The sequence below is a fragment of the Callionymus lyra genome, chromosome 10, assembly GCF_982586985.1.
Source record: "Callionymus lyra chromosome 10, fCalLyr1.hap1.1, whole genome shotgun sequence".
Lineage (NCBI taxonomy): Eukaryota > Metazoa > Chordata > Actinopteri > Syngnathiformes > Callionymidae > Callionymus > Callionymus lyra.
This window is the reverse complement of record NC_141827.1, coordinates 17,770,334-17,795,287: the sequence shown is the minus strand read 5'-3', so window position 1 is coordinate 17,795,287 and position 24,954 is coordinate 17,770,334. Positions and strand designations below refer to the sequence as shown.

The window sequence follows — 24,954 nt, the reverse complement described above, 5'->3', positions numbered from 1 at the left end:
CCATATTTTTCAATTATTTAGTTACCAAATGGAGATTCATGTGACCATCGAGATGATTTGAACAGTTATACAAGTGATATTGACACTCATTTGATGTTCTTTATGGTTCAGGCTGACTAGAAATGTCCATGTTTTATGTATGCATGGGTTGTTTTGTGTCAACAACATCTAGCCAAGGATATTATTTGTAAAGCATAATGACTGAATTTACAGAGATATTTAATTCACCACAGAGAGCTCAATTCATGGGATACTTAATATTTAAATCAGCAACTCATTTTTTATTAGCAAAATCCACTGCATGAAAATCCCTTTGAATACATTTTGAAAACCAAAAATGAAAGATTGATCAGTGGAACAATAAATTAAACTATAACCAAGACAAAAACATTATATTCTTGCTGGATCTATGTACTTTAACAACAAATGGAAATTAGTCATTTTAGCCACTGTAAGAGAACTTGAGGTTAGCCAAGACCAACACAATTTTTTGAATCATAATATTGCCTCGCTAATGTCTACTTTTAAAGAGCACATACGCATATAGGCTAAAAGTCAGCTTCGCTAGAAGCTATGCACTATATCAGGAACTCTAGAAAACTCGTATTTCTGTGTGATGGGAAAGTCCAGAGATTAAGTATGCTTATCAAATGTACTTAAGAACATATAATTGTATACATACTCCATACATGGACATCATTTTGATGTATTAGGATGATAGACGCTAGTGATGGTCTGATAAAGCTTCATGAAGCAGTGTCATGTTGTTTAGAGGTCAGTAGGTGGCGCCATCAGTTTAAAGATGATGTGATGTTTCATTAGAACAATTGCTCAAAACCAAGGAAAATAGGGCAGAGACCGCCCTCTAGTGGACTCTGAAAATAATGACACTGCTTCATGAAGCTTCATCAGACCATCACTAGTAAAAGCCACCCTTTGACCTTGTGGTTAATAACTCATCCAACTTTTTTTTTTAGGTGGAAACTTACAACGGTTTGTGAAACTGGGACAGAGAAATAACGGTGAACAGCTCTGTGCTTCAGAAAGGATTCAGACAGACATGTAAACTCTGTGTTGTTCTACTTTCTCACTTGTAAAAGTAAAATCTGTGTCTTTAAACCATGTCTGATTTCTATTCATTGTTTAAGTAAAAGCATTAAGTCAGATTAATAACCTGACAGTGTGTCATACTGGAGAGGTTCGAGGAGGGTTGCATTTTTTAGGGAGGAAATTGTAATGTAATAAAAATATAATAATAACATACACGTATTAATGTTCATTCGCATGATAATACACCTTTGTTTTGTAAAGCTAATAGAGTACCTGCTAGTGAACCCTTTAAAACATTTTCTTTAGTGTCTTGGTGACATATAGGAGACACAACATTTGGCTTTAAGTATGGACTTGATTAAAAAAAAAAAAAAGAAAAGCTAATTGGTTATATTGCTTCAATTAGTTTGAACAGTAATTTTCTGGTGGCGGCCAGGTGACCAGACCCAGGTGATGGATTTTCCCTTGTGCAATTTCCTTTGGACTGTAATCCTACCTCATCGTATGACAATTTAATTAAACGCTTAAGTAAATGCTGGGTTGGACTCGACGGAATTCCTCAGAGAATAAAAGCAGGAAGAGCTTTGGATTTTCTCTGACGCAAGCCCACCATTTTTTTTTAACTTTGATTCAAAGACAAATTTTATTTCTCGCGCTAACGCCCTCTGCCATGTCATCTGTCATGATCGTCTCTGGACTGATTGGCACCTGTTTGGTTGCCATCTAGCATTTTAAGTGTGTGGCTTAGAGTTGACACTTGGTCCCTTGAGCACAGCATGTTGTCTTCATTTTTCAAGGGCCATTTGCCAATTATTATAATGGACGTTGGTCTTTATATATCAGATACAATCAATAGCTGTTGCTTAATGAGGATTTATCTGTAGTCCAGTGTAATTGGTTTGAAGTAAAGTTTGAGGTAAAATATTGGGGACATCATTATTTTCAAAAGGTATTGGTTTGGTGGTGCAGACATAAACATTAAACCATCAATTTGCCAAAATGCTTCCTGAAGGTGTTGTAAGATCCATATAGTAGTGTTATTTTTAAACCTTCCATCTCCAGGCATGAGCTAGAAAATGCTTCAATTTTACATCTTTGTTGTCGAAAATCAAATTCAGACAGACATTGTAGCTTCCAAGATTCGTGGATACTCCACACCACAATTAGAATAAGTAAAGTAAATTGTAACAGCTTGACAATGAGAGAAGGACTCACAATCTAGTGTTTAAATAGTTGTTAGACCATGAATACATGTTCTAAGATGTGCTCAGCATTGACGTTTGGCATCTAAAAAAGCAGCATTCGTCATCCATGAGGAAGTGGCAGCGTAAGGAGGGCTCTGGCCTCTTTGTTGAACTCAATTGTGCTCAATAATAATTCAATCCCTACTCGGAGAAGTTAATTGTGTACATCCGGTTAGCTGGTTTGTGCGTCTGAGCCAATTACAGGCTTCTCTATTCGCTTATCGTCTAATGGCAAATGAAATTGTTACAAAGCCTAATTGTGTTTCCGCACACTCTGACACAATATTCATGAACAATAAGCCAACCAATAAATGTACTGCAAGTTTTTCTTACTATTTTCTCAACATCAGGATGTTGTTCAACTTTTAAATAGTGGTTTCATATCAGTATATACAATACATGTCAGAAAGGCTTAGTTTGTAATACCACACAATGTGTTGTGTAACAGCTGAACTCACATGTCATTGCTGTGATTAACAGTGAAAGTGTGATCTGATCTGTGTGGGTGTAACGTTACATTCAACCATAAGGCCATACGTGACCTTAGGTCTTCACAGGTCGTGACCTCTGTCAGCTAACAATGTATCCAGAACACGCAGTGGCAGCAGGAATCGACTATTCGAATCTTTATTTCACATGTTTGCGATTTGCAAATGTAATTCCCACTTCATAGCTTTATTCCCCTAATAAAATGACAATATTTTTGTTTTTTCAATCATAATGTTGCTTTTTATTTATCAATTAAAAAAAACTTGTATTTGATTAGTATTCAAAAATATTAATTAAATATTTGAAATAATAATGATTTAAAGAATAATAAAAAAACATTAGATCTTAGTTGAGCTTTTTATCAAGTCATCATCAACATTCTAACTTTTTCCATTTCCTCAAAATACAATACACTCACATTCAACTATTCCTATTTATTTTCAAAAATACTGGAGAAATGATTTAATGGAAAAGCTATTAACATATATGTTGTTTTCTTTTGCTCTTTGTTGTATCAATCATTTTATTAGATTATATTTCTTCTTATCGTTACAAGTAATCATACAATTCCTACAAATATATTCTTTTACAATTCTGTTGATCTTATTGTTTGTGGTCTTTATTGAATATAAGTGCCTTTTTATTCTTGTTACTTCCTTCCAAACCTACAAAAAACGTATTTAAATACTACTTTCCAAAAGGGAGAGTTGATCTTTTTCATGATAAAAGTGTAAAAAAAAAAAGCTGGTTTCAAGCTGGTAGTTAAGTATCTCTTCTCATATTGTGAAGTTCAATTTGCAACATTGTAAGTTTGAGGTCACTGGGAAAAAAAGAGAGATTTCCCTGCATCCTGAAGCAACATAGGTCCTCAGGATGAGCTACAACACCATCGGCCGAGTCCTCCTCGCAATTGTTCTCCATTCTGTCCCGTTAATGAGGAAGTATCTGCCCATCACAGTCGATATATGGATACCAGAGTGCGAGGCGTGATCTCCGGTCTGTGGCCTCACCACTTCAGGAGCTTTTGCTTATTCATCAAACACCTTTCCACACACACAAGCTCTCCTTCACGTGAGCACACACTCCCTCGCCCTCCTCCATCCATCCCCCTCTCCTTGTCCAAAATCCCAACAATTCCATTCCCTACTCGTTTTCTGGGCGACCGTCCATAAATCCCAATCCATTTGGAAACATGTCGAGCCACCGGTGGTGGGGCCCCCCTCCGGGGTGAGGTGGTCCCATGTGGAGTGTGTGAGGGTGAAGTTGGGTTGTGATGTGACAAGAGGAGCAGCGCTGAAGAGTGATCTCCTCAGAATTAAGAGTGCTGCTCCTGTGTTAATGCGACTGTCAATGAGAATTAAGTCCTGGACCATCCTCTCCTCCTCCTCCTCCTCCTCCTCCTCCCTCACATCCTTCCTCCCTCACCTCCCGCTCTCTCTGTCACACTAATGACACCCACTTTCTTGTGGAGTGCCACTAAACAATGGTGCAAATAATGCCACTCTCAATACAGTAAGAATTTGAGGAGAGCTATGGGATGGAGAGAGAGAAGGGGGGGCTCATCTTTTGCTGGATGACTAACAGTTGCAACACGATAAGGGGCTGGGTCTCATTACTGCGCCTATTAACATGCAGCAAGTAATTCCCAGCTCAGTTTGTCAGGGTGTGTGTGTGTGTGTGTGTGTGTGTGTGTGTGTGTGTGTGTGTGTGTGTGTGTGTGTGTGTGTGTGTGTGTGTGTGTGTGTGTGTGTGTGTGCGTGTGCGTCTCACTTTTATGTCTGATCCGTCGAAAGAACTCGCTTTCCCCGCGCGCCCACGGAGGAGCCCGGACCGCGTTCCACGCGACTCGGAGAAAAAAAACGCGCTCGCCGCGATCACCCACGCATAGCTCTTAAAAAATATATTTATACCCACGTTGATGGGTTGTTTTAAAATTCTCACGCATTAGTCAGTAGAAAAAAAACCACGCGTGTCCTTTTTACGCACCACATTCTCCGAGAAGTTCCCACAGTATTTCTCCATCCATCCATCCATCCACCACTCCTCGCTTCCTCTCATCACTTCATTGAAGTCAAACCCAAAAAAACACGATCTTACCTCTTCAATCTATACCTCGGACACCATGGTCAACTTTTCAACTTTGCGTTATTTCCCCGTGGATAAAAAAAAAGCGCGCACAACTGCAGCAGCAGCAGAAGAAGAGCCTCCGGAGCCGGCGGAGGAGAGGACGGCTCACCCCGAACCGCCGCCACACGCTTCCATCTTTAAGAAGAAAAAGGGGGGGAAAAAAGTCGGCGGTAAGGAAGTCGGTCTATTCCAAGCAAGTTTTCCCGGGGTTCACTTGTGCGCGGAGGAGATGCGGGAGTGAGAGTCGCGCCTCCGCCGCTCCAACCGACGAGCTCGAATCGATTGGTCATGAAGAATGTGAGTCCGTCTCCCCCCCTCCACCACCACCACCATTCGGGAGATTGAACAGAAGCGACCGCCCAGTTCAGCAGCTCCGATCCACGCACCCCCCCCCCCCCACACACACACACACACCCTCACAACCCCTCATCTGCACCATCGCTGATGTCACACTTTACAAGAGCAGCTCACGATGACCAGGTGACACTTTGCCTGGTGAGGACACTCTGTTGTACTGTTTGGATCATCTTCCCTTCTTCTTCTCTTCTTCCAGAGACATTCACTACCAGATTTGTCTTGGTTAGATGGATGGATGGATGACTGGATGGATGGATGGAATGGGAGGATGGATGTGGATGGATGAGTGATGGGATAGATGGATGGATAGAGGGAGGGGTGAATTGTGGATGGATGTGGATGGATGGATGGAGTGATGGACGAATGGATGGCATGGGCATTGTGGATGGATGGATAGATGGATGAATAAAGGGATGGACAGATGGATGAAGGAAAGGATTGCATTGTGGATGGATGGATGGATGGATGAATGGATGGTTGGAGGGACGGATGGGTGTGGATAGATGGATGGATGGAGATGTGGATGGATGAGTGGTGGGATAGATGGGTGGATAGAGGGAGGGGTGGATTGTGGATGGATGTGGATGGATGTGGATGGATGGATGGAGTGATGGACGAATGGATGGCATGGGCGTTGTGGATGGATGGATAGATGGATGAATAAAGGGATGGACAGATGGATGAAGGAAAGGATGGATGGATGGATGGATGGATGGATGGATGGATGGATGGATGGATGGATGGATGGATGGATGGATGGACGGACGGATGGATGAAGGGCTGAATGTTTGAATAATTAAATGAAAGGATGGATGAATGGATAGATAAATGGATGGATTAATGAAAGGGTGAATGATGTATGGTTAAATGAAAGGATGGACGGTTGGATTATAAAATGAAAGGATGAATGGATGGTTGGATCGGCAGGAGGGCGGAAAGACAGACAGACCTATAGATTGATGGATAGATGGACAGGAGGACAAATAGATGGATGGATGGAAAGTTTTATGAAAGGCAGATGAATGGTAAACGAAAATAAATGGATAAACAGCAGGAGTGTTGGATGAATATAAAGACAACGTTGGATAGAAGACGGTAATAAGTGAAAGAGTTGGATGGGATGATGGTCGGTTAATAGGTAGATGGAAAAATGATTAATCCATGACAGCAGAGAAATGTGTCAGATTGATGGATGGATGAATTGATGGGCAGAGAGACAAAAATGGACAGAAATACAGATCGATGGATGGAGAAAAGACAGAGAGACGGTCAGGCAGTCAAACGGATGGACAGACGAACGGACGACAACTTTGATGAAGGACGGACGGATGGTGAAGGACGGATGGAAGGGTTGAAGAACGAACTGATCAATAACAGACGATAGATAGATTGTAAAAGCCACAAGATGGAGGGTAAAAGACAGGAGGATGGAGAGATGTTAGTGGATGAATACATAGGTGGATACTTCAGCGGAAGGATGGGAGGGAGAAAGAAAGTAATGAAGAGAAGAACAAAAGACGAAAAAAAAAAAGCTCTAGACGGAAGAATAATGAGTTAAATTTCCGAGATTGATGCGTGACGGACGGCGGAGGTGCATCTTCATAACGGGGCGGTGAGAACAGATTATTAGCAGGAATCAAGTATCGATCATCGGAGGTCAGAGGTCAGCCGATAACGTCCGTCACGATCACGTGTTTAAAGACCAACATTGCAATAAAGAGGTGTGTGTGTGTGTGTGTGTGTCACGGATTAAGAGGTGATGGCGCTGCAGCAAGTCGATAATCTCTCCTCATCACATAATTGTGCACCTCATCTCTACACTTCGATTACGTTACGGACAGCATGTGTGTGTGTGTGTGTGTGTGTGTGAGTGTGGATATCAATACTATCACCCCCTCCCCACCCCCCATCCTCCCCTCACACACACACCAGTAAGATGTTAAACAGAATTTAATCACCGCCGCTTCTCCGTTACACACCGGGAGACCGCCTATCAATTATTCCATCCCTCGGATATTCCAGTGTGTTGATGGCGATTGATTGCAGTTTGCCGCGTTTGCAGTCGTTAAGACTTTAGCGGAGGTCGATGTCTGCTAACAACCCAAGGTGAGGAGTGTTGTGTCGACTGTCTGTTGCCTCCGTCTCTGACCCACTGAAGCTCCTGGAAAAAAAAAAACCTTCAAATGTTTGTCTCTCTGTTTGTGCCCCCAGTGGAAGGATGGACTGGATCTACAGTAATCAACAACGCACTATATTTTATAACACCTACCATTACTTTTGAGACTTTTCTGTTGTTTACTTATTTAAAGAAAGTGGTATGAATGATACCTTGAATCCCAGCTTGAGCCATAATGATGCGTTCACACTGGCCGCAACTTTGACTACACAATTGCACGGCGCGATTTGAACCTGAGATGTTGCAGTTTTTTTTGACGACATCAAGAAAATCTCTCGTCTTGTGTCGATGCCAAACTGTCGTCTTTGCGTCCATTTTTGCCTTTTGCGTCCCTTTTTGAGCTCCGATTGGTTAATGTGTGCCAAGATTTTTTCCAACTTGAATCGTGTCATAAGAAAACCATTCTTCTGGGACCAGATTCCCTGTGGATTTGGCCCACATCGTATCGTACTGTTCAACATACTAATACCTTTATTGACTTTACACGGAAACCAGTCTCTAGTTGCGTCTTAAAGATACTAAAATAGAAAGTTAATTTCCCTTTTGTTATTCAGTCGAGCCTGGTGAATGTAATTATTTGCCATTTAGCTGGTATCGTTCCAATATATATCACTGGGAATTGAACCAGAAAACTCCGACAAAAAGCGTAAAAAGCGAATTCTGAAACTCAAAAAGTTAAGAAAAAAAAAGAAATTTAAATAATAAATAATGAAATACATTATAATAATTGATCAACAACCACATTTTTTGGTTACAAACACATTTCCTATGACTTCAAGACTTTCATCTTAAAGTGTATCAATATGCAGGCGCCTACTTTCGCTCAGCACTTTCATGTAAGTATAAATATGGAATACATTTATATTTAAGATTTCTCTTTGATTTTCTCTGAGACGATTGTATTTATTAAATAAAATCATGTATACAGATGAATATCTCTACATGTGCAAATATTTCTTTTAAATCCGAATTAAAAAGTCAACTTAATAAGTAAAAAAAATCAGTATCGATTTCTTATTTCTGACAATATCCTCTGAGGCCGTTTTCTGAAGGATTCTTTAAATGGAGTCAGACAAAAACTCCATGTGAGGCGATGAGTAACCCATAAGAAAAGTTGGTTTTCGTCTGTTATTCTTTTGAAAGTAAATCCCCCAGTCAGCAGAGAACGAACGTGCTCATTTGACTTCACAAAAACTTTGAAAAAGAAGGTGGAAATTGATCAGAATTATACTTCCTGCCTGCACCCGGGTGTCGTCGGGATCTTTCATCTCTGAGTGCAAGCGGCTAATGGACGTAACAGCCTGTGGCACTTATCTGGTCTGTTTGTCCTTCCACGTGCTCGCGATTGAACCCGAAATTTCATTTTCTTCTCTTTAACGTCCCTCCAGGTCTTAATGCTCTCACAGAAACACCTTCCGCTCCGGAGGCGTCAGGTTTCATGTGCACATCTGAAGAGTTTGCAGTGTGTGTGTTGGGGGGATGGCTGTAAGGATTCTGGCATCGAATGTCTCGGTGGTCATGAGATCTCTGAAGAGTTTGTTCGTTGGAGGGGAACATTGGAGGATATAGCTACTTTAAAATGAAAGCACCCCTTCTTACCCTAATCAATACTCCTTCATTAATTCCTCCAGCAGAGTAGGGGCCCCGGACGAGGCTGCTATTGATCAGCGTGAAGTGTTTGTCTTATTTATAATAAAAGATAAATTGGATTATGTTAACCAGCACAAATCACAGCCAAGTGTTGGCGTCCAATAATTAGGAGGGCGAGCTAATGAACGCGGCTGTGATGCAAAGAAAATGATGTTTTATAAGCAACGCTTCTTCCAACATGAGTTCAGAAGCTGATCGTTTTTTGTTTTTTTTTATTAAGTTTTGCTGATGTGAATTGATCAATTTAAAAATGAATCTTGGGTTAAAAACCATTGAGCTAGAAACTCGAAATTACGTTCACCAGAAGTGTCTGATCGATCAGTAGAGCTGAGCTCAAAGGTGCCGTTATGGGAGCGTTCCACTTGCGCTGAAATAGATTTTGGTGACGTCAAACAATTAGTCCTGATACACTAAGTCAACAAGAGAAGGAGGAAAATTCTAATAACACTTAAAAGGATTTGTTGAGATCACAAGATGAAAAATACAAACTTAGAATAATACTTTACATTGTTATACCATCTTTTTTAAAATTTGCTATCATGTATAAATAATATAAATGTTCGCCAATTCACATGTGATTTGTTTGCTTTTATTGCTCCATAATTGTTGCAGAATGAGGATGTTCTTATTATAGCGTGTGTTGTGCAAGTGAGTTCTGGCATACCACTGCCACCTACTGGTCAGCTTAGAACTACGAAGAATATTTAATATAAATGCAATGTGAGTGTAAATGAGTGATCTGGCGGAAGTCTTCACCCACTGAGTACCTTTATAGTCTTAATAATTTTTATTTTAGGAATCATAAAGAACGTTTATTTCACTTAATTTAAATGTTTTGACTTATATATTACAATATGAAAATTATATTGCAGTTTTACAAACATGTCCTTTTTGACAATTTTGACTTAAATATACTTTTCTTGTGCATTTATTTCAGTTATATGCCGAGTTCACATTGGGGCGTTCCACTTGTACAGAGAAAATATAAAAATCAATGACACGATGAGGATGTAGGATTGAGGGTTTATGATTCAACCATTTAAAATATTTAAGAGTAGTTTCACTAAAAGTAGTAAATGCTGAGTACAGGCTGTCTGAACAAAATATTGTTATTGACTTTTACCACATTAACTATATTATTACTATAATTTTGCCTAATAATTGTCTTGAACTTCTCTTTAGAGCTACATTTCCAAACCTCTAAGAAAATGTAGGTTTAATTCAATTTGAGGCCTTTAAAAGTTTGTTTAATGTTTGCTAGCTTGTGAGTTAAAGAACCTCTTACAAGGAACATCATCAAACTTACATAGGTTGTCTTGATGTCCAGAGACAGCGATGATGATGATGATGATGATGATGATGATGATGATGATGATGATGATGATGGACCTGCACCAATCGTGTGAGTCAAGTTTGAGCTGAAAAAGGAAAAAGAAAGATCATTGATTTCTAGCTGCCATGAAGGTTAATGAGAGCAGACATATTGGTTCCTCTGATCCCACTCCTGCTCAGAGAGTCTTCATTTCTTTTAGAGGGTCACTGAGGCAGTAACCTGAGCGGGGCCATAAATAGTGTCCATCCTAGACGGGGCGCAGCATCTGTCAATACGCAAACAAAGTTCAGACACAACATCCGCACAACATCAGCGAGAATGACGACAAATGTGCGCTCCGTGATCCGGGGGGCCAGGATGAGTTCTGACCCTCTGAATTCACCAAAAAACTCTCCCTAAATGAGCTCGAGCTCTGGAGTGGAAGAGAGGATGGGCTTCATTTGTGATGCTCCACTGCCCCCACGTGGTGATGGAGCGCAACTTCTTCCTCTTTTGAGGTCACTCAGATTTATGGCGGTGACAGGGAAAAGTGAACCAGTGGCCTTTTTGCGGAAGCCTTTTCCCTCCTTAGACCCCAACTCGGTGAAATAATGAAGGCGGCGGCGAAAGTGTGTCCGACATCAGCAGGAAAAAGACAGAAGCTGCTTTTTGTCATCTGGTCAAGGTCACGTCTTTTGTAAAGTGCTGACCTTTCCAGGAATATCGATGTACATCTTGAAAAAGTTCACAACAACAGCCAAGATAGATAAGGTAAATTAAATTGATTTTAAAAAGTGTATTTTTTCCAAGTAATTGTTGTTACAATACACACATTGTATGTCTTAAAAGGATATTTTATTGTCATGGTTACACACGCCTCATACATATTTAATTTAATCTAATGCATGACACGATTTTCTTTCAACAAATTTTATTGCAAGAAATAAAAAAAAAACATTTTCATATTTCAAAGGTAAAAACATTCAAATATTTAGCTACAAAGTACACTCACAAAGACACAGCAATTGCTCCTGCACAAAGTTGCACTAAAACTTTATTTAAATACAAAATTAAATCAGTCACTGACAAATCTTGACTCGAAATATTCTTCAACGTTAAGGTCTGTCAATATGCGTCAGTGTTTGCAGACTTTTACTCTCACGTTTTTTTTTTAACTCAACAAGGCTGAGTTTGAAAATTCATCAAACTAAGAGAGTAATCTGGTTTGTAATTACAATCCTTTGTCCAAATATTGATAATTTCAGAAATGTTAAGTTCGCCAATTTTCTACCCACCCTCATGTGGACTAATGGATGGGATTGTTTTCAGAGTTATCGGTTCTTTTTAGAGCTATAGGCAAAAATGTTAATTTCAACGTAGCCAAAATGTTCTGTATGTTTTAGTGGAATTTCTCAGTTTTTCCATGTCTTCTTAGAGTTAATAATCCCAACACTTGGTTGACATGAGGGGGAGTAGAAGATGATTCAAATCTGAATTTCGGTGAACTGTTACTTTAAAAGTCTTCTTGGGAACAGTGCTTTATTTATTAAATAGTAGTCATAGACCCCTAGTGGTCAACGAACGACAGTAAATGTTAATACTCTTTTCAAGCATGGTTTGAAGTGTAAATACGAATTTCCTTAAAGGCAAATTAATCAAAAAAATTGTAATCAGTCTACCCTTTATAATTAAATAAATAAAGAGAGAACGTTAAAAATGAGTAAAACGTTATACACATTAAGTTATAAAAAAAAGAAATAAAATAAAAAAGGATATTTTATATTTATTTCATAATGATTAATTTATATAATTAAACAAAACTTGATTTAACATTGACTGGTCTATGATGTAAACATAAAAACTAATTTAAAAACTATAGTTTTCTTATTCAACTCGAGGTACCTCACTGCCAAATCGTGTCATTTCAATAACACATTTTGACGTCTCAGATAGAACTGACTTGCAGCTTGTGAGCGTCGTTGTTAAACACTGCTCCCGAGAAGACCTTCAACGGAGGCGAATAAAGCTACAGCAACAACATCAAGTCGAGAACTGATGCCTACATATCAGTCACTGAAGCGCTGTGGGGAGAACCTGTTTCGAGCGCGATCGAGTTTCGGCGAGCGACCGTCATGGCAACACATGTGAAGAACTCTCGTGCGACTCTGATGCGACACGACGTTCCGTGTAAAGAACAGCGTCCCGGCAGCTGCTCGTTATCCCGGGTTTGTTGGTGGGAATAAAAACGGCTCGTGGAGGGACATCAGAAACATCTTATTGTGCGGCAGATGTCTCTCGTGAGGTGCGTGATGAGCCACGTGACTCTCCCTCGTTATAATCAAACTCGAGGACGGATTGAGGTTAAATCCAACATATGGAATAACAATGTTTAGTTCGGCTCTCGTTTCCAGTTTTGAAGGTGTTCGTAAAAAAAAGGAGTGTTTTCTCTTTTGAATGCTGGCAAATATGTTGTTAAAGAACCTGTATGGACTGGAGCCGTTCTGAAGGTGTGTGAAGCCGGCGGCTGATTAAGCGGCGAGATTGAGGTGAGCTGGCGTCCCTACAGTCACTTCCATTTATAATCCACTTCTGATGCTGTCAGTCGACGCGAACGCTTCACAAACCAGGCATCGAAACATGTAGCCAGACGACATAAGTGGGGGAAACTTTTGACAATGAGCGACAACAGATTTGTTTTTTCTTCTCCTGGTTTTGTGCTGAAAATGATACTCATTTTTTAATGTTATCATTTTGAATGCAGCATCATCTAAGACCCATTGTTTTTTGCTTCAATTCTTTCAAGGACATCTTTCTTTTTGCAGCTCACTCAACAAATAACGCAACTAACCAAGTCCCTAAAGACATTTATGAGTCGGTTGGAAGCTAAAATACACTCAATTAAAACCCAGAAGTCTGTATCTAACTCAAAAACAGGTGATTGGTTGTGTTTCATTTTTTAAAAAAATCCAGTGTGAACCAGAACAGGTGAGATCTACACCTGTATGTCATCAAGGGAATGACTCTCGAGTCTTCGTTAATCACGTCTTGGCTTCATCAATCCCGAAAAAAACGGGGACGTCAGTGCAAGATTGATGTTTGTGCTTCGATATCTAGGAGACGCTTGTGCTTGTTGTCGCTGATGAAGTTTTTTTACTTTCAGATTTTGATCCTAAAAACACGTTTTTGATCATTCCACTCACGGTCCTGGTGCCACTAGAGCTCCTGGTGAGTGTGACGCCGCTTCCACTTGGGATGCTGCGTGACATGGCCGACGGCGTCCAGCACCAGTCGCATGAACTCCTCCACGTCGAAGGAGTAGTTGGTGAACTTGGGGTGCTCCTTGAAAACGGGGTGATGACCCTGAAACGAGTGTATTTTTTCACGTGGGCTCAGAAAAAAAAAAGGTTCAGCTGAAGCCTCTCCTACCTTATCCTGTGGGTACAGTTTGTCTATTTTCTGCCAAGTCACGTATCGAATCCCCCGCAGCCGCGCCAGATCCAGATAGCACCTCTCATCCTGACAATTATATCTGGAAGGGATGGATACGGAGCGTTTATCTCCAGCTGTCTGACTCACTCTCGCTTCTTTTCTTCCTCGCTTCACCTTCTCGGCCAGGTGTGAAATATGCCGAGGAAGGAAACTGCTGCTATAAAAAGAGCAGTGGAGGATCCCCCCCCCCCCCCCCCCCCCCCCGCTAAACGGTGTCACTCACAGCTCAAAGATGACAGCCCAGTCTGGGAGGAAGAGGAGGTGGGTGAGGCCGGCTCCGTGCATCCCAATAAAAATGTCAGAGTTGCGGGTGATCTTCAGCTGCTCGAGGAAAGGAACATCCCTAAAGGAACGGGGCGAAGGCGGCGGCGCATCAATCATCTTCGCCCGTCACTGGACGAATGTCTGGATTGAGGAGCGGCGTCCTGAACGTGGGCGATAACTCACCTGTATTTGTAGTCCACGACTCTGACCTCCAGCCGCGCCACAGTCTTGAGAGCGTTCACAAGCTGGGGAAACATGGAGATGATCTATGAGGCGAGGAAACTGTCAAAAGAAGACGTGCGTGTCTGAAGAACTCCGTTTGCATTTATCCACAAATCATCCACTGAAAAGAGACGACCGTGATACTAACGATGCCTCGTGGAGTAATACTAGTGAACCTCGCAGAGTAATACTTCAAATCACCGCAGAGTAATACTAGTGAGACTCAGGGAGTAATACTACCGAGCCTTATGGTGTAAAAACTACAGAGCCTAACGTAGTAATACTAAAATGCATTGCAGAGTAAAACTTGAGGACTAATACTATGGAACCTTTTGGAATAATAGTACTGGGCCTTGCGGAGTAATACTATGGAGCCTCGTAAAGTAAAACTACAGAGCCTTTCCAAGTAATACTACAAAGCCTCACCGAGTAATATACAACGCATCGAGGAGTAAAACAAATGATGCCTTGCGGAGTAATACAACAGAGCTTCGCAGACTAATTCTTAAACTAATCACAGAGTAATACTACTGAGACTCAGGGAGTAACACTACTAAGCTCTGTGGAATAATACTAGTGAGCCTCGCAGAGTAATACTTCAACTCATCGCAGAGTAATACTACAGATCCTTATGGTGTAAAAACTTCGGAGCCTAACGTAGCAATACTACAATGCATCGGGGAGTAATACCAAGTAGCCTCGTGAAGCAATACTACAATGCATTGCAGAGTAAAACTTGAGGAGTAACACTATGGAACCTTTTGGAATAATAGTACTGAACCTTGCCTAGTAATACTAATGAGCCTCATAAAGTAAAACTACAGAGCCTTTCAAAGTAATACTACGAAGCCTCACCGAGTAATATACAACACATCGAGGAGTAATACAAATGATGCCTTGCGGAGTAATACAACAGAGCTTCGTAGACTAATACTTAAACTAATCACAGAGTAATACTACCGAGACTCAGGGAGTAACACTACTAAGCTCTGTGGAATAATACTAGGGAGCTTTGGAAAGTAAATCGACCGAGCTAAAGTACTTCGGGAAGTAATACTACAGAGCAAAGGAACTCGGCAAAGTAACAATCCAGAGCTGGGAGTGGCAAAGAGTAGTACAGAGATTCGTGGAATAGTATACGGAGACTCGCAGTGTGACTTTTGACAGCATTTTGAAGATTTTTGAGGGCTGTGTACCCCATAAATCAGTTCACAGGAAGTAGGTAATACATAAGATGCATCGTATAATGAGGCACACTGGCGATTTTTGAGAAAATCTAAGGATAAAAAGTCTGCCTTAAAATATTACTTTTTACGTCCTTACCCCATAATGATCAATGTGACACCAACAAGTGAGTAAAAATAACAAAAGCCTTTTTTACTCCTGCTGTTTATGGCAAATAAGGTCTTAAACAGGCTCTTAACAGACACAGACGGTAAATCGATGGCTCGGACGAGGGAGTTTTACATAGAAATAGGAGAGAGGAAGAAAGATGGAGGAGGAAAGTGAGGATGGATGCTCGGATTAAGTGAGGAGAACAAGAAGGAAAAAAAGGGATACTCACCTCCACGTGGTTCAATATCCGTCTGTATTCCGTGCTGCGCAGTAGCAGGGTGACACGTACTCGCCCCTGCCAAAACAAAGTTGCCCCTCGTCATCCATCAAGTTAGCAGGGACAACACGGACGATAACACCAGTGGCTGTTCACACGCGTCACTTGTTAACCCTTCTGCTAAACTGACATGAACGAATGAGAGTAGGACTTCCCATTCCTGCCTCGAATTGCTCAAATTGAAAAGAAAAACTATTTAAAAAAGTAAAGCTGAAACTTCTTTTTATATTTTTATTAGTTCACTTTTTGAAATAACTTTTTTTTTTCTATTTTACTACATGTTTTCATTTCCGCCTGTTTAGTGGTCTCTGGTTTACGGAAGGAGTTAAAATCATTCTGAAATAAAACTAAAAAAATAAAAGTATAATAATAGTTCCTTTTAAACTAACTTTCCTTTACATTACTACGTTATTTCGATGTATTTTTGAGTCTCCCACTCCCATAATGCTGTACACATTCCATACACATTTGAAGGAGGTAAAATGAGCGCTGTGTTTATCCGTCTGTCTGTCTATAGGTTTTGAAGGTACTTCCATGAATCTTCCAGGAAATATCAATAATGTAACAAGACCCATACGACCATTTTGCTTGTAGTTATATTGGTTTATCTAGGAATGTTTTAAAGTATTGTCGAGTCACTTGTTTGGCTTGTAATTACTTCTATTCTTCCCCCTTTTTTTTTACTGACCTGAGCAGATTGACTTGTGAAAACCTAAATGCTTGAACGATTCTTGTATTCAACATTTAAACCCAAAACTACCACAGCAGATCTATAACTGTATAACAACATCTTAAAAGGTATAATAATCCGACCTTTAACATAAATTAACATCATCATACACGTTCTTTTGCTGCCACCTTGTGTCTCAAAGGGGTACCGTACATTTGAAAAGAAATCACTGCATAAATAAAACCGTCAATTATAATGAGACAACTGCCGCTATATTTTTCGTTTTTTTATTGGTGTGAGCTCCATTTCAACAAGCTGTTCAGACCAACCAGGGGTCGGACAGGAGGTGAGGAGTGGCGAGACAGATGAGCAGGACACAATGGAGGAGAAGAGCAACAACAGTCTACAGCTGTGCCATTAATCTTGGAGTGAAAGGAGAGACTGGGGAGAGGGTCGAGGCCGAGGAGAGATCTCTTTCATTTAGATATCAGTGGTGAGTGCTCTGCGGCTCTGAAAAAGACGCTTAACATTTACCTGTGACGGCGCTGGACACTAATGAGGGAACTTTTCAAACCAGAGAGTGAAAGAGGATGAGAGAAGAGCCGATTGTTATCTTTGTTGAGCAGAAAAGGTGCATTTTAATCTTAAGACATTTTGTTCTCAGTTTAATCTTGACCTTTAAAGTATATATTTTAGTGAGTATTGTTTTGATTGTTTAAGCGCTTTGTGACCCTGGTCTGGAAAAGCGATATGTAAATACAAATTACTTACTTACTTACTTACATTTTCATATCTAATATTACACAATAGGATCCAGGTTCTACCTTTCATTGTTGCTGATGGTTAAAATCTTCTTTGGATTTTGGTTTTAGCAACACATAAAGCACATATTTATTATATCCATTACTTTATTTGCAGCAACGCTACGCTCTAGGAAGTCTGTCTAAGAAGTCTTGTTTAAGAAGGTTTGACAGGTTGAAATAAATTAAGTTGACCCACCTCAGGTTCTTCCTCTGGTATCTTCAGTCTGTACAGCACATGCTGAGAGAACGCTCTGAACAATCCTTCACTCTGGCAATCTGAGATCTGAGGAAACAAAAGTTCGGATCAATTTTAAAGGGGGGTCAGAACAGAGGGGCCCAACTACATCTATCATGATCTATGTGTTTATCTGTCCAGGCCTCTTAACTAATGCTCCTGATCCTTACTTTATGGTAGTGATGGTCTGATGAAGCTTGATGAAGCAGTGTCATTGTTTTCAGAGTCCACTAGATGGCGATCTCTTTGTTTTGAAGAACTGTTCTAATGAAACATCACATCACATTTTTTTTTTTAAATGATGGCGCCACCTACTGACCTTTTAAACAACATGATCTTTTCATGCTCTATTGAGGTTTTTTAGACGGTTGATATTGAAATATATACCAAAAGGACAAGAGACTTAAGGTTTCTTTTGCAAAGTAAATGGTAACAAATCGACTGACACATAAATCCGCTTCTGTGTTCAACATACAAACAAATGACCTGTGATAAAGTTTCATATTGACTAAACAATTTGTTTCACTACAAGGACGACGTAGACGATTACATCTGCTTCATGTTTACTGTACCATCCTTGAAATTACCATTTAAACAACAGCCACCTACTAAAGAAGCCACGGTGTAAAGATTTGCGCCTGCAACACATTTTTATAGCAGGACCGGCGAGCATCAGTGCGTCTCCACGGAACAACACGCGGCATGTGTTCAAAACAAAAGCAGGCTGTGTCTCATGAGGATCAATGTTGCGCGAGTGTCAGACTTACAAGAGGCGTGTTGTAAAAGAGGCCGTATCTCATCCTCGGCAGGAGGGAGAAGAAAGCGTCTCTGAAACACACCTGGGAGGAAACGGAAGAGACCTTCAGTGGAATGTTGGTCCACGACATTCAAGGAGGACATGTCGAGGTGGTGTGTTTGGAGTATCAATAATTAGAAATGAAAATCATTGCTGAATAAATCATTGCTGAATTGCCTGGATCTGTTTCTCCTTAATCAACTATAGTCTTACTTCAACTGTAAAGTGTCTTGAGATAACTTTGTTATGATGAGACACTTTAAATAAAATAAAATTTGATTTAATTGATGTTCACTACACTCTACTGTTGTACAGTATCTGTTACTGTATCACTGGGCCCTCATGAGATCTGCTTAAAAAAGGATGTAAAACAGATCATGTCCTAGCAGCATTTGCTTTTAGCATATTCTTCTTATTGTGTGATTAATACAATTAAAAATATATTATTATTAACGTACTGTCTTTTTGTGCTTGGTTACACAGATATTAGTTACAAATCTTTGGTTATTACTATAATGTGATGGCATTATTGCATTTGTTATTATCCTTACATATTTTAATTCTATTTTGATTCTAGTTTTGTCCGGAGGGAGCCAACTTGTGACCTTAATGTGAGGAGTTTGTATGTTCTCCCCATGTGGGTTTACTCTGGGGACTCCAGTTTCCTCCCTCAGTCAAAAAACATACAGAGGTTGATTGGGAACTTGGGGAAATTGAACGCAGATGTGAGCGTGTCTATGAATGGTTGTATGTCTTTGTGTGCCGTGTGACAGACTAGCGTTCTGTCCAGGGTGTCCCCTGCCTCTTGTCCGAAGAAACTGGGATAGGCTCCAGCCCCCCCGCAACTCACATAAGGGATTAAGCGGCATAGAAAATGACTGAACCTCTAAAAACTGTCACACTATAATGTAACTGATTAAGAAATGTCTAACCTAAGGCAGGTTAAAGTTAAGACTTTTTAAATACCATTTGAAATTAAATTGAAGAACGAGAAAATGTACTTCAATTACATAGGTTAAGGGAAAATCTTACCCAAAATGCACCCAAACTTTAACTTAATTACAACTTATATTTATCAACTTCCCATGTTCCAAATGTCCATTTCTTAAATTGCTATATGAACTGCGTTGAAGTAGAACCATGATGTTAAGTTTTTGCTTTTATTTTGGTTTTATTTTGTTCTCTGACTTCCTGTTCTCCCCTCTCCTATTTCCCCCCCAGTCTATTTATGTCATACAGCTGGAGCTCATCAGCCATCAAGACACCTGTGAATCCGTAAACTATCTTTGTAAATGTTTTAAATAAAAGATGTCAAACTAAGATCAAATCTTACTTGGCACATGCTCAAATTTTTAGGATTTTTGAACTTTTGATTTAAGGAATTTTAATGGCAATTGATAGATTCATGAATTGAATGCTTTTTAAAGACTAATCATTTGCGGGAACCATAGATACGTACTCTTTTAGAATCATACGTCTTCAAGTGGATGATGTTGTGTTGGGAAAAAGCCTTCCAGGTGTCAGCAAACAAATCTCCGTATTCATACGAACTCTGTTAAAATAAAAATAGAGTCAGAAACATGTACAATTCTGGATGCTGCACAATGTTCCAGTGATGACCGAACTATAGGAATCAATGAAGGATCTCAATGAATCATTCATTTTTAAATCAATAAAATTAGGAATTTAGTGCATCCTTAATAAACAAAATTTTACAAATTATCTTTACGTACATTAGTGAGTTTTAAAAATGTAAAACTGAAGTTTAATTTGTGAAAAAGTGCAAATAAAATCCTGAAGCGACAACATGGCTCACCGTGTCCCACATGACAATGTTGACGTCCATGCTGAAGGAGTTGTTGATGTGCTGGGAGACGTAGAGGTTCAGGAAGTCACAGAAGTGGTGGTACATGTTCACCCCTGCCCATCAGAACACATCTCCATGAGAAAAACAAAAAAAAAGAAGTGGAGCTGTCAATCACATGCAAGGGCAGGGCTCACCCGTATCGAGCTTCATGAAGATGGTCGGCTTCTCCACCACGATGTCACAGTTCTCGCCGTGAACAGGAAAATCCAACTCCGTGTACGTTTCAAACTCTGCATACCTAAAATAAAAACACATCGACACTTGTGTCTCAGTCGCTCATAAAACGCTGTTGGATAACATGCGTGTAATGTCTCACCACGACTGCAGGGGGCTCTTGTGTCCACTCTCAGCGGTGAGCGCTTCTCTGTTGAGCTTGCAATGTCCACCGATGTCCCCCGACTGAACAAAGTCCTCCTTGTATCTGCAGAAACAGAAGGTTCGTTTCCACGAAGTGTTCCCTACCACGCACACTGTCTGTACCTCTCCTGGCTTCTTCTAGGTGTGCGTAAATCCAGATAGAGGTCAGTAGCTCTACAGAATCGTGTGTGACTCGTGCATCTCAGGGACGAGTCCCCCTAAAATGACGATAAGGAACACACAAGAAAACACAAACTTTCATTACACATTGTTTTCGCCCTCCCGGGACTCCAGAGTTTACACCCAACGTCTTCCTGTTGACTCAGTGGGCCCCGTGAGAACGGAGGAAATGAGCGAACTCACCGGCTTTCTGGCCTCGCACAGAGTTTGGAGCTCAGAGAGTCTCTCCTTGACATAGCCAAAGTCAGCTTGCTTCCACAAAACCTCGGTGGCCGCCTCCAGTGAAGGAGCCCTGACAGAGAAAGAAAAAACTAAATCAATGTTTTAGAAAACTGCAGGACTCGATCACAGACCATAGTAATTGCTTTGGTTTGAATTGGTTTTCCATCTTGTTGGACAAACAAGATTTCAAAGACCGTAACTACTGTATGAGTTGCTCCTCAAAGGGTTTATTCTATCTTCAAAAATGATCAGTAGCACGGTTCAGGCCAGATTCACCTGCACAGGTGAGTTTTGGAGATAAAACATGGGGAGGACTCACCATCCGAGGTCGACTCTTGAGCAGACAGGGTAACTGAAGCGCTTCGCCGGTTCACAGTTCTTCTCATAACCCCAACAGAGGGACGAGTCGGCCACAGCATCCTGGTGAGAAGGTAAAAACCTCATTAGGCGACCATTTAATGCATGAGAACTTCGTTCAAGATGAGAGAAGAAGAGACGACAGATGGTTTGGCGCCTAAACATTTAGGATTTCTACTCTTACTTTGATCACCAGCTTTGTAGTGGATGAAAGAACAACACAGATATAAGACTTTTTCTGAAGGCGTCAGAGCTCGCATTTGGAAATAAAAGCTCAGTCATCCACAAGAGATGTATAACTCTTCATATTGCTCAATTTTATTCATATTGTTGTCCAATTTTATTCATGGACTATTTACTCATGGACTATTCATTTACTCAGGATAAAATATTTTCCAGTAAAATATACACAACACAATTCCTCCGACTTCCTGAGGTGTTATCATCACATAAGTTATGGAAGTAAGTAAGTAAGTAATTAGTATTTATAGGGCGCTTTTCCAGACCAGGGTCACAAAGCGCTTAAACAATCAAAACAATACTCAATAAAATATGTACTTAAAAGGTCAAGATAACACCGAGAACAACACAGGACAGTAAGAATACAAAAAAGTACTTAAAGAGGCAAATCGTAATTAAAAAAAAAAAATCTGGCCTCAATGTCAGAAATGTTTAAATTGAATGTCTAGGAGCCTCCGCTGTTTTGTTGCCAGACACCACATGTGCAAGATAAAGGCTCTTGTTGCACAAATCTTGCAGTAATTAACGGGAAAATACTGTCTATAACTCAGTGATGTAATGAGGTTTGGGGGTCACGTAGTGAGGAACCTCATTAAACAATAATAACATAAATATTAAATATTACTATTTTATAGTTCTGCTTTAATGGAGTGGTATTTGTTACCTTGAAAGGACAATGAGGGTCCAGTCGACACTGTTTAGCGAGCTTCTTGTTGCTGTGGAGGAAGTAAGGGAGGTGTTCCGGCGGTAAAGAGAGTCCACCGGAGTCGTACTCAACTCTCTCCGCGACCACAGAGGAAGAAAAGATGGTGAACAGCACGAGCGAGGGCAGCATAGTCTGAATCCCAGACATGTGTCAGGACGCAGCTGCTCATCACAGGACTCTGTCAGGAGAGAAGAGCAAACAAAAGGAAGTTGATGGTTTCTTGGAGAAACATCAAAGGGATGACTGGGACATTGCGGGAAGTAACGAAAGTCTAACTAAGCTGCTCAAATATGTTTTTTTAATTCTTTATTAAAAAAACTCCAAATCACCTGCAAAGCTTCAGTCTTTATCCATATTTATCATAAATATTTTTTTGTTTTTGTAAACATTTATGTTATAATTAATAGTCTTGATTGTTTTCTTAATAATTGGGATTTTTTTATCTGGAATTTTAGGGTGTGCTTTTGTTAGGCAAGAATCTGGTGATATGATACTTGATACCAAACATGGTCCGCGATACGATATATTGCGATACTATAGGAACGACGTTTTTATTTGTTTCCTTGATTTTCTGGAACTCCTGTTGTGTTATCAGTTTTATCTTGCCCTTTAAAGTATATAATTTATTGAATATTGTTTTGATTGTTTAAGCGCTTTGTGACCCTGGTCTGGAAAAGCGCTATACAAATAAAAATGACTTACTTACTTATTTACAACTATACATTTGTAGTATGTAGCACCTTCCTCTAGAGTACTTTTTTTTTTTGTTTTATTATATTTATTTAATCGATAGAGTGCTGTTGAATATTAATACAGTATTGTGAAAAAGAATAACGCAACACACCGTCATATAGATATTATATAAAGATTATATATGATATATGATATAGATTATATATATTTATTAAACACCCCCAATTAACAGGAAACACAATTCATGAAATAAGTGAGTTTAAGAAATCTGTGAGCAACAAATGTATAGTTTTCTATATTATATTTCTACATAAGTATGTCGTATACGCAGATGAATCCATCTACACTGAGCCCCAGAGGCTGAACAGCTTGGTCGATTGTTTGCTAGAAAACTCTACAGCTAAATGTGGACAAAACTGAAAAACTGAAACTGTTTCCTTCAACTGAGAAAAATCTCTAAATTTAGGAAAATGTTGTCACAACATGATCTGGAGCTTTTAATCCATGCGTTTGTGTCTTCTCGTCTGGACTATTGCAACAGTTTGTTTTCATGTCTTAACAAGAAGGATCTGTCTCGCCTGCAGTTGATTCAGAACTCTGCAGCGAGAATTCTGACCCGCTCAAGTAGAAGAACTCACATTTCTCCGATCATTAAAACTCTTCACTGGCTTCCAGTTTCTTTCAGGATCAACTTTAGAGTTCTGGTTCTTACTTTCAGATCTATTCATGGTCAGGCTCCTCCTTACATCACTGATCTGATCCAGCCTTACACTCCAGCTCGGGCTCTGAGGTCTGTGGATCAGAATCTACTGATGGTTCCTCGCACACCGTTCAGGACCAGAGGAGAGAAATCCTTCCAGGCTGTTGCTCCTAAGCTTTGGAATCATCTTCCTCTCTTTGTGCTTGATGGATCTACTGACTCTTTCAAGAAACATCTGAAGACGTTTTTATTTGTTCAGGCTTTTCCTTGATTTTCTGGAACTCCTGTTGTGTTATCAGTTTTATCTTGATCTTTAAAATATATACTTTATTGAATGTTGTTTTGTATGTTTAAGCGCTTTGTGACCCTGGTCTGGGAAAGCGCTATATAAATAAAAATTACTTACTTACTTACACGCAGGAATATGTGGGATGACGTCATCGGAAATATTATTTTTCTTCTGACTCAATAAGTTGATCGAACTTAAAAAAAACCCAGAATGAAACGAGGTCGACTTGGAATCGTTTAAAAACATCGCTCGTGACTATAGAAGGCTAGCTTAAACAAGCTATTTAACGCTAACGACAAACTAACAACAGAAGAGTAAATAAAGTAGTTTGATGACATGCGACTTCACGACAAACAGTTCTATGTTTAATATGATCATCTTTTACGGTGTGTCACGTCGATTTCAAGTCTAAAGTTCGATTCAATTTAAGTGAAGTTAACAGGTTTGAGTCGATATTTACAAAGACGCTAATTTATGCGACGCTGTTGTTTAGAATCAAACTGCGACGCGACAATATTCAGCTAAACTTCAGGTGGTGACAGGATCAGTGGTTGTTTAGCGTAAATGTATCGTAAATGCGAGAGAAAAGAGATGATGGTTTTACCTTCGGTTAACGGTCTGCTCGTCTCCAGACAGAAGCGCTCCTGCTGCCGGTGGTCGCCATAACACCGGAAGCCATATACGGGCATGCGACACGCCACTAGAGCCAGTAGAGGGCGTTGTAACTCAACCAGTGACATTCAGTGAGTTCGCCCAATAAAACTTAATAAGTAAGTAAGTAAGTTAGTATTTTTTTATTTGTATAGCGCTTTTCCAGACCAGGGTCACAAAGCACTTAAACAATCAA

At 40.0% G+C, this 24,954-nt stretch overlaps 2 protein-coding genes across 2 annotated transcripts in view; both read right to left on the bottom strand.

Annotated features, from left to right (window-relative positions):
• zbtb40 (zinc finger and BTB domain containing 40) overlaps nucleotides 1–24,954 on the bottom strand; it is a 390,649-nt gene that overhangs the window by 84,014 nt on the left and 281,681 nt on the right. The window lies entirely within an intron of this gene.
• On the bottom strand, nucleotides 11,316–24,776 carry eogt (EGF domain-specific O-linked N-acetylglucosamine (GlcNAc) transferase). Its single transcript, XM_087801474.1, has 16 exons — nucleotides 24,712–24,776; nucleotides 22,384–22,603; nucleotides 21,442–21,542; nucleotides 21,084–21,192; nucleotides 20,844–20,938; nucleotides 20,680–20,784; nucleotides 20,498–20,601; nucleotides 20,313–20,416; nucleotides 19,956–20,048; nucleotides 18,468–18,539; nucleotides 17,662–17,748; nucleotides 15,945–16,010; nucleotides 14,342–14,403; nucleotides 14,118–14,237; nucleotides 13,832–13,934; nucleotides 11,316–13,765 (listed from the first exon to the last, which is right to left on the bottom strand). The coding sequence occupies exons 2-16, from the start codon at nucleotides 22,570–22,572 to the stop codon at nucleotides 13,619–13,621; spliced, it is 1,557 nt and encodes a 518-aa protein (XP_087657600.1). The 5' UTR covers nucleotides 22,573–22,603; nucleotides 24,712–24,776; the 3' UTR covers nucleotides 11,316–13,618.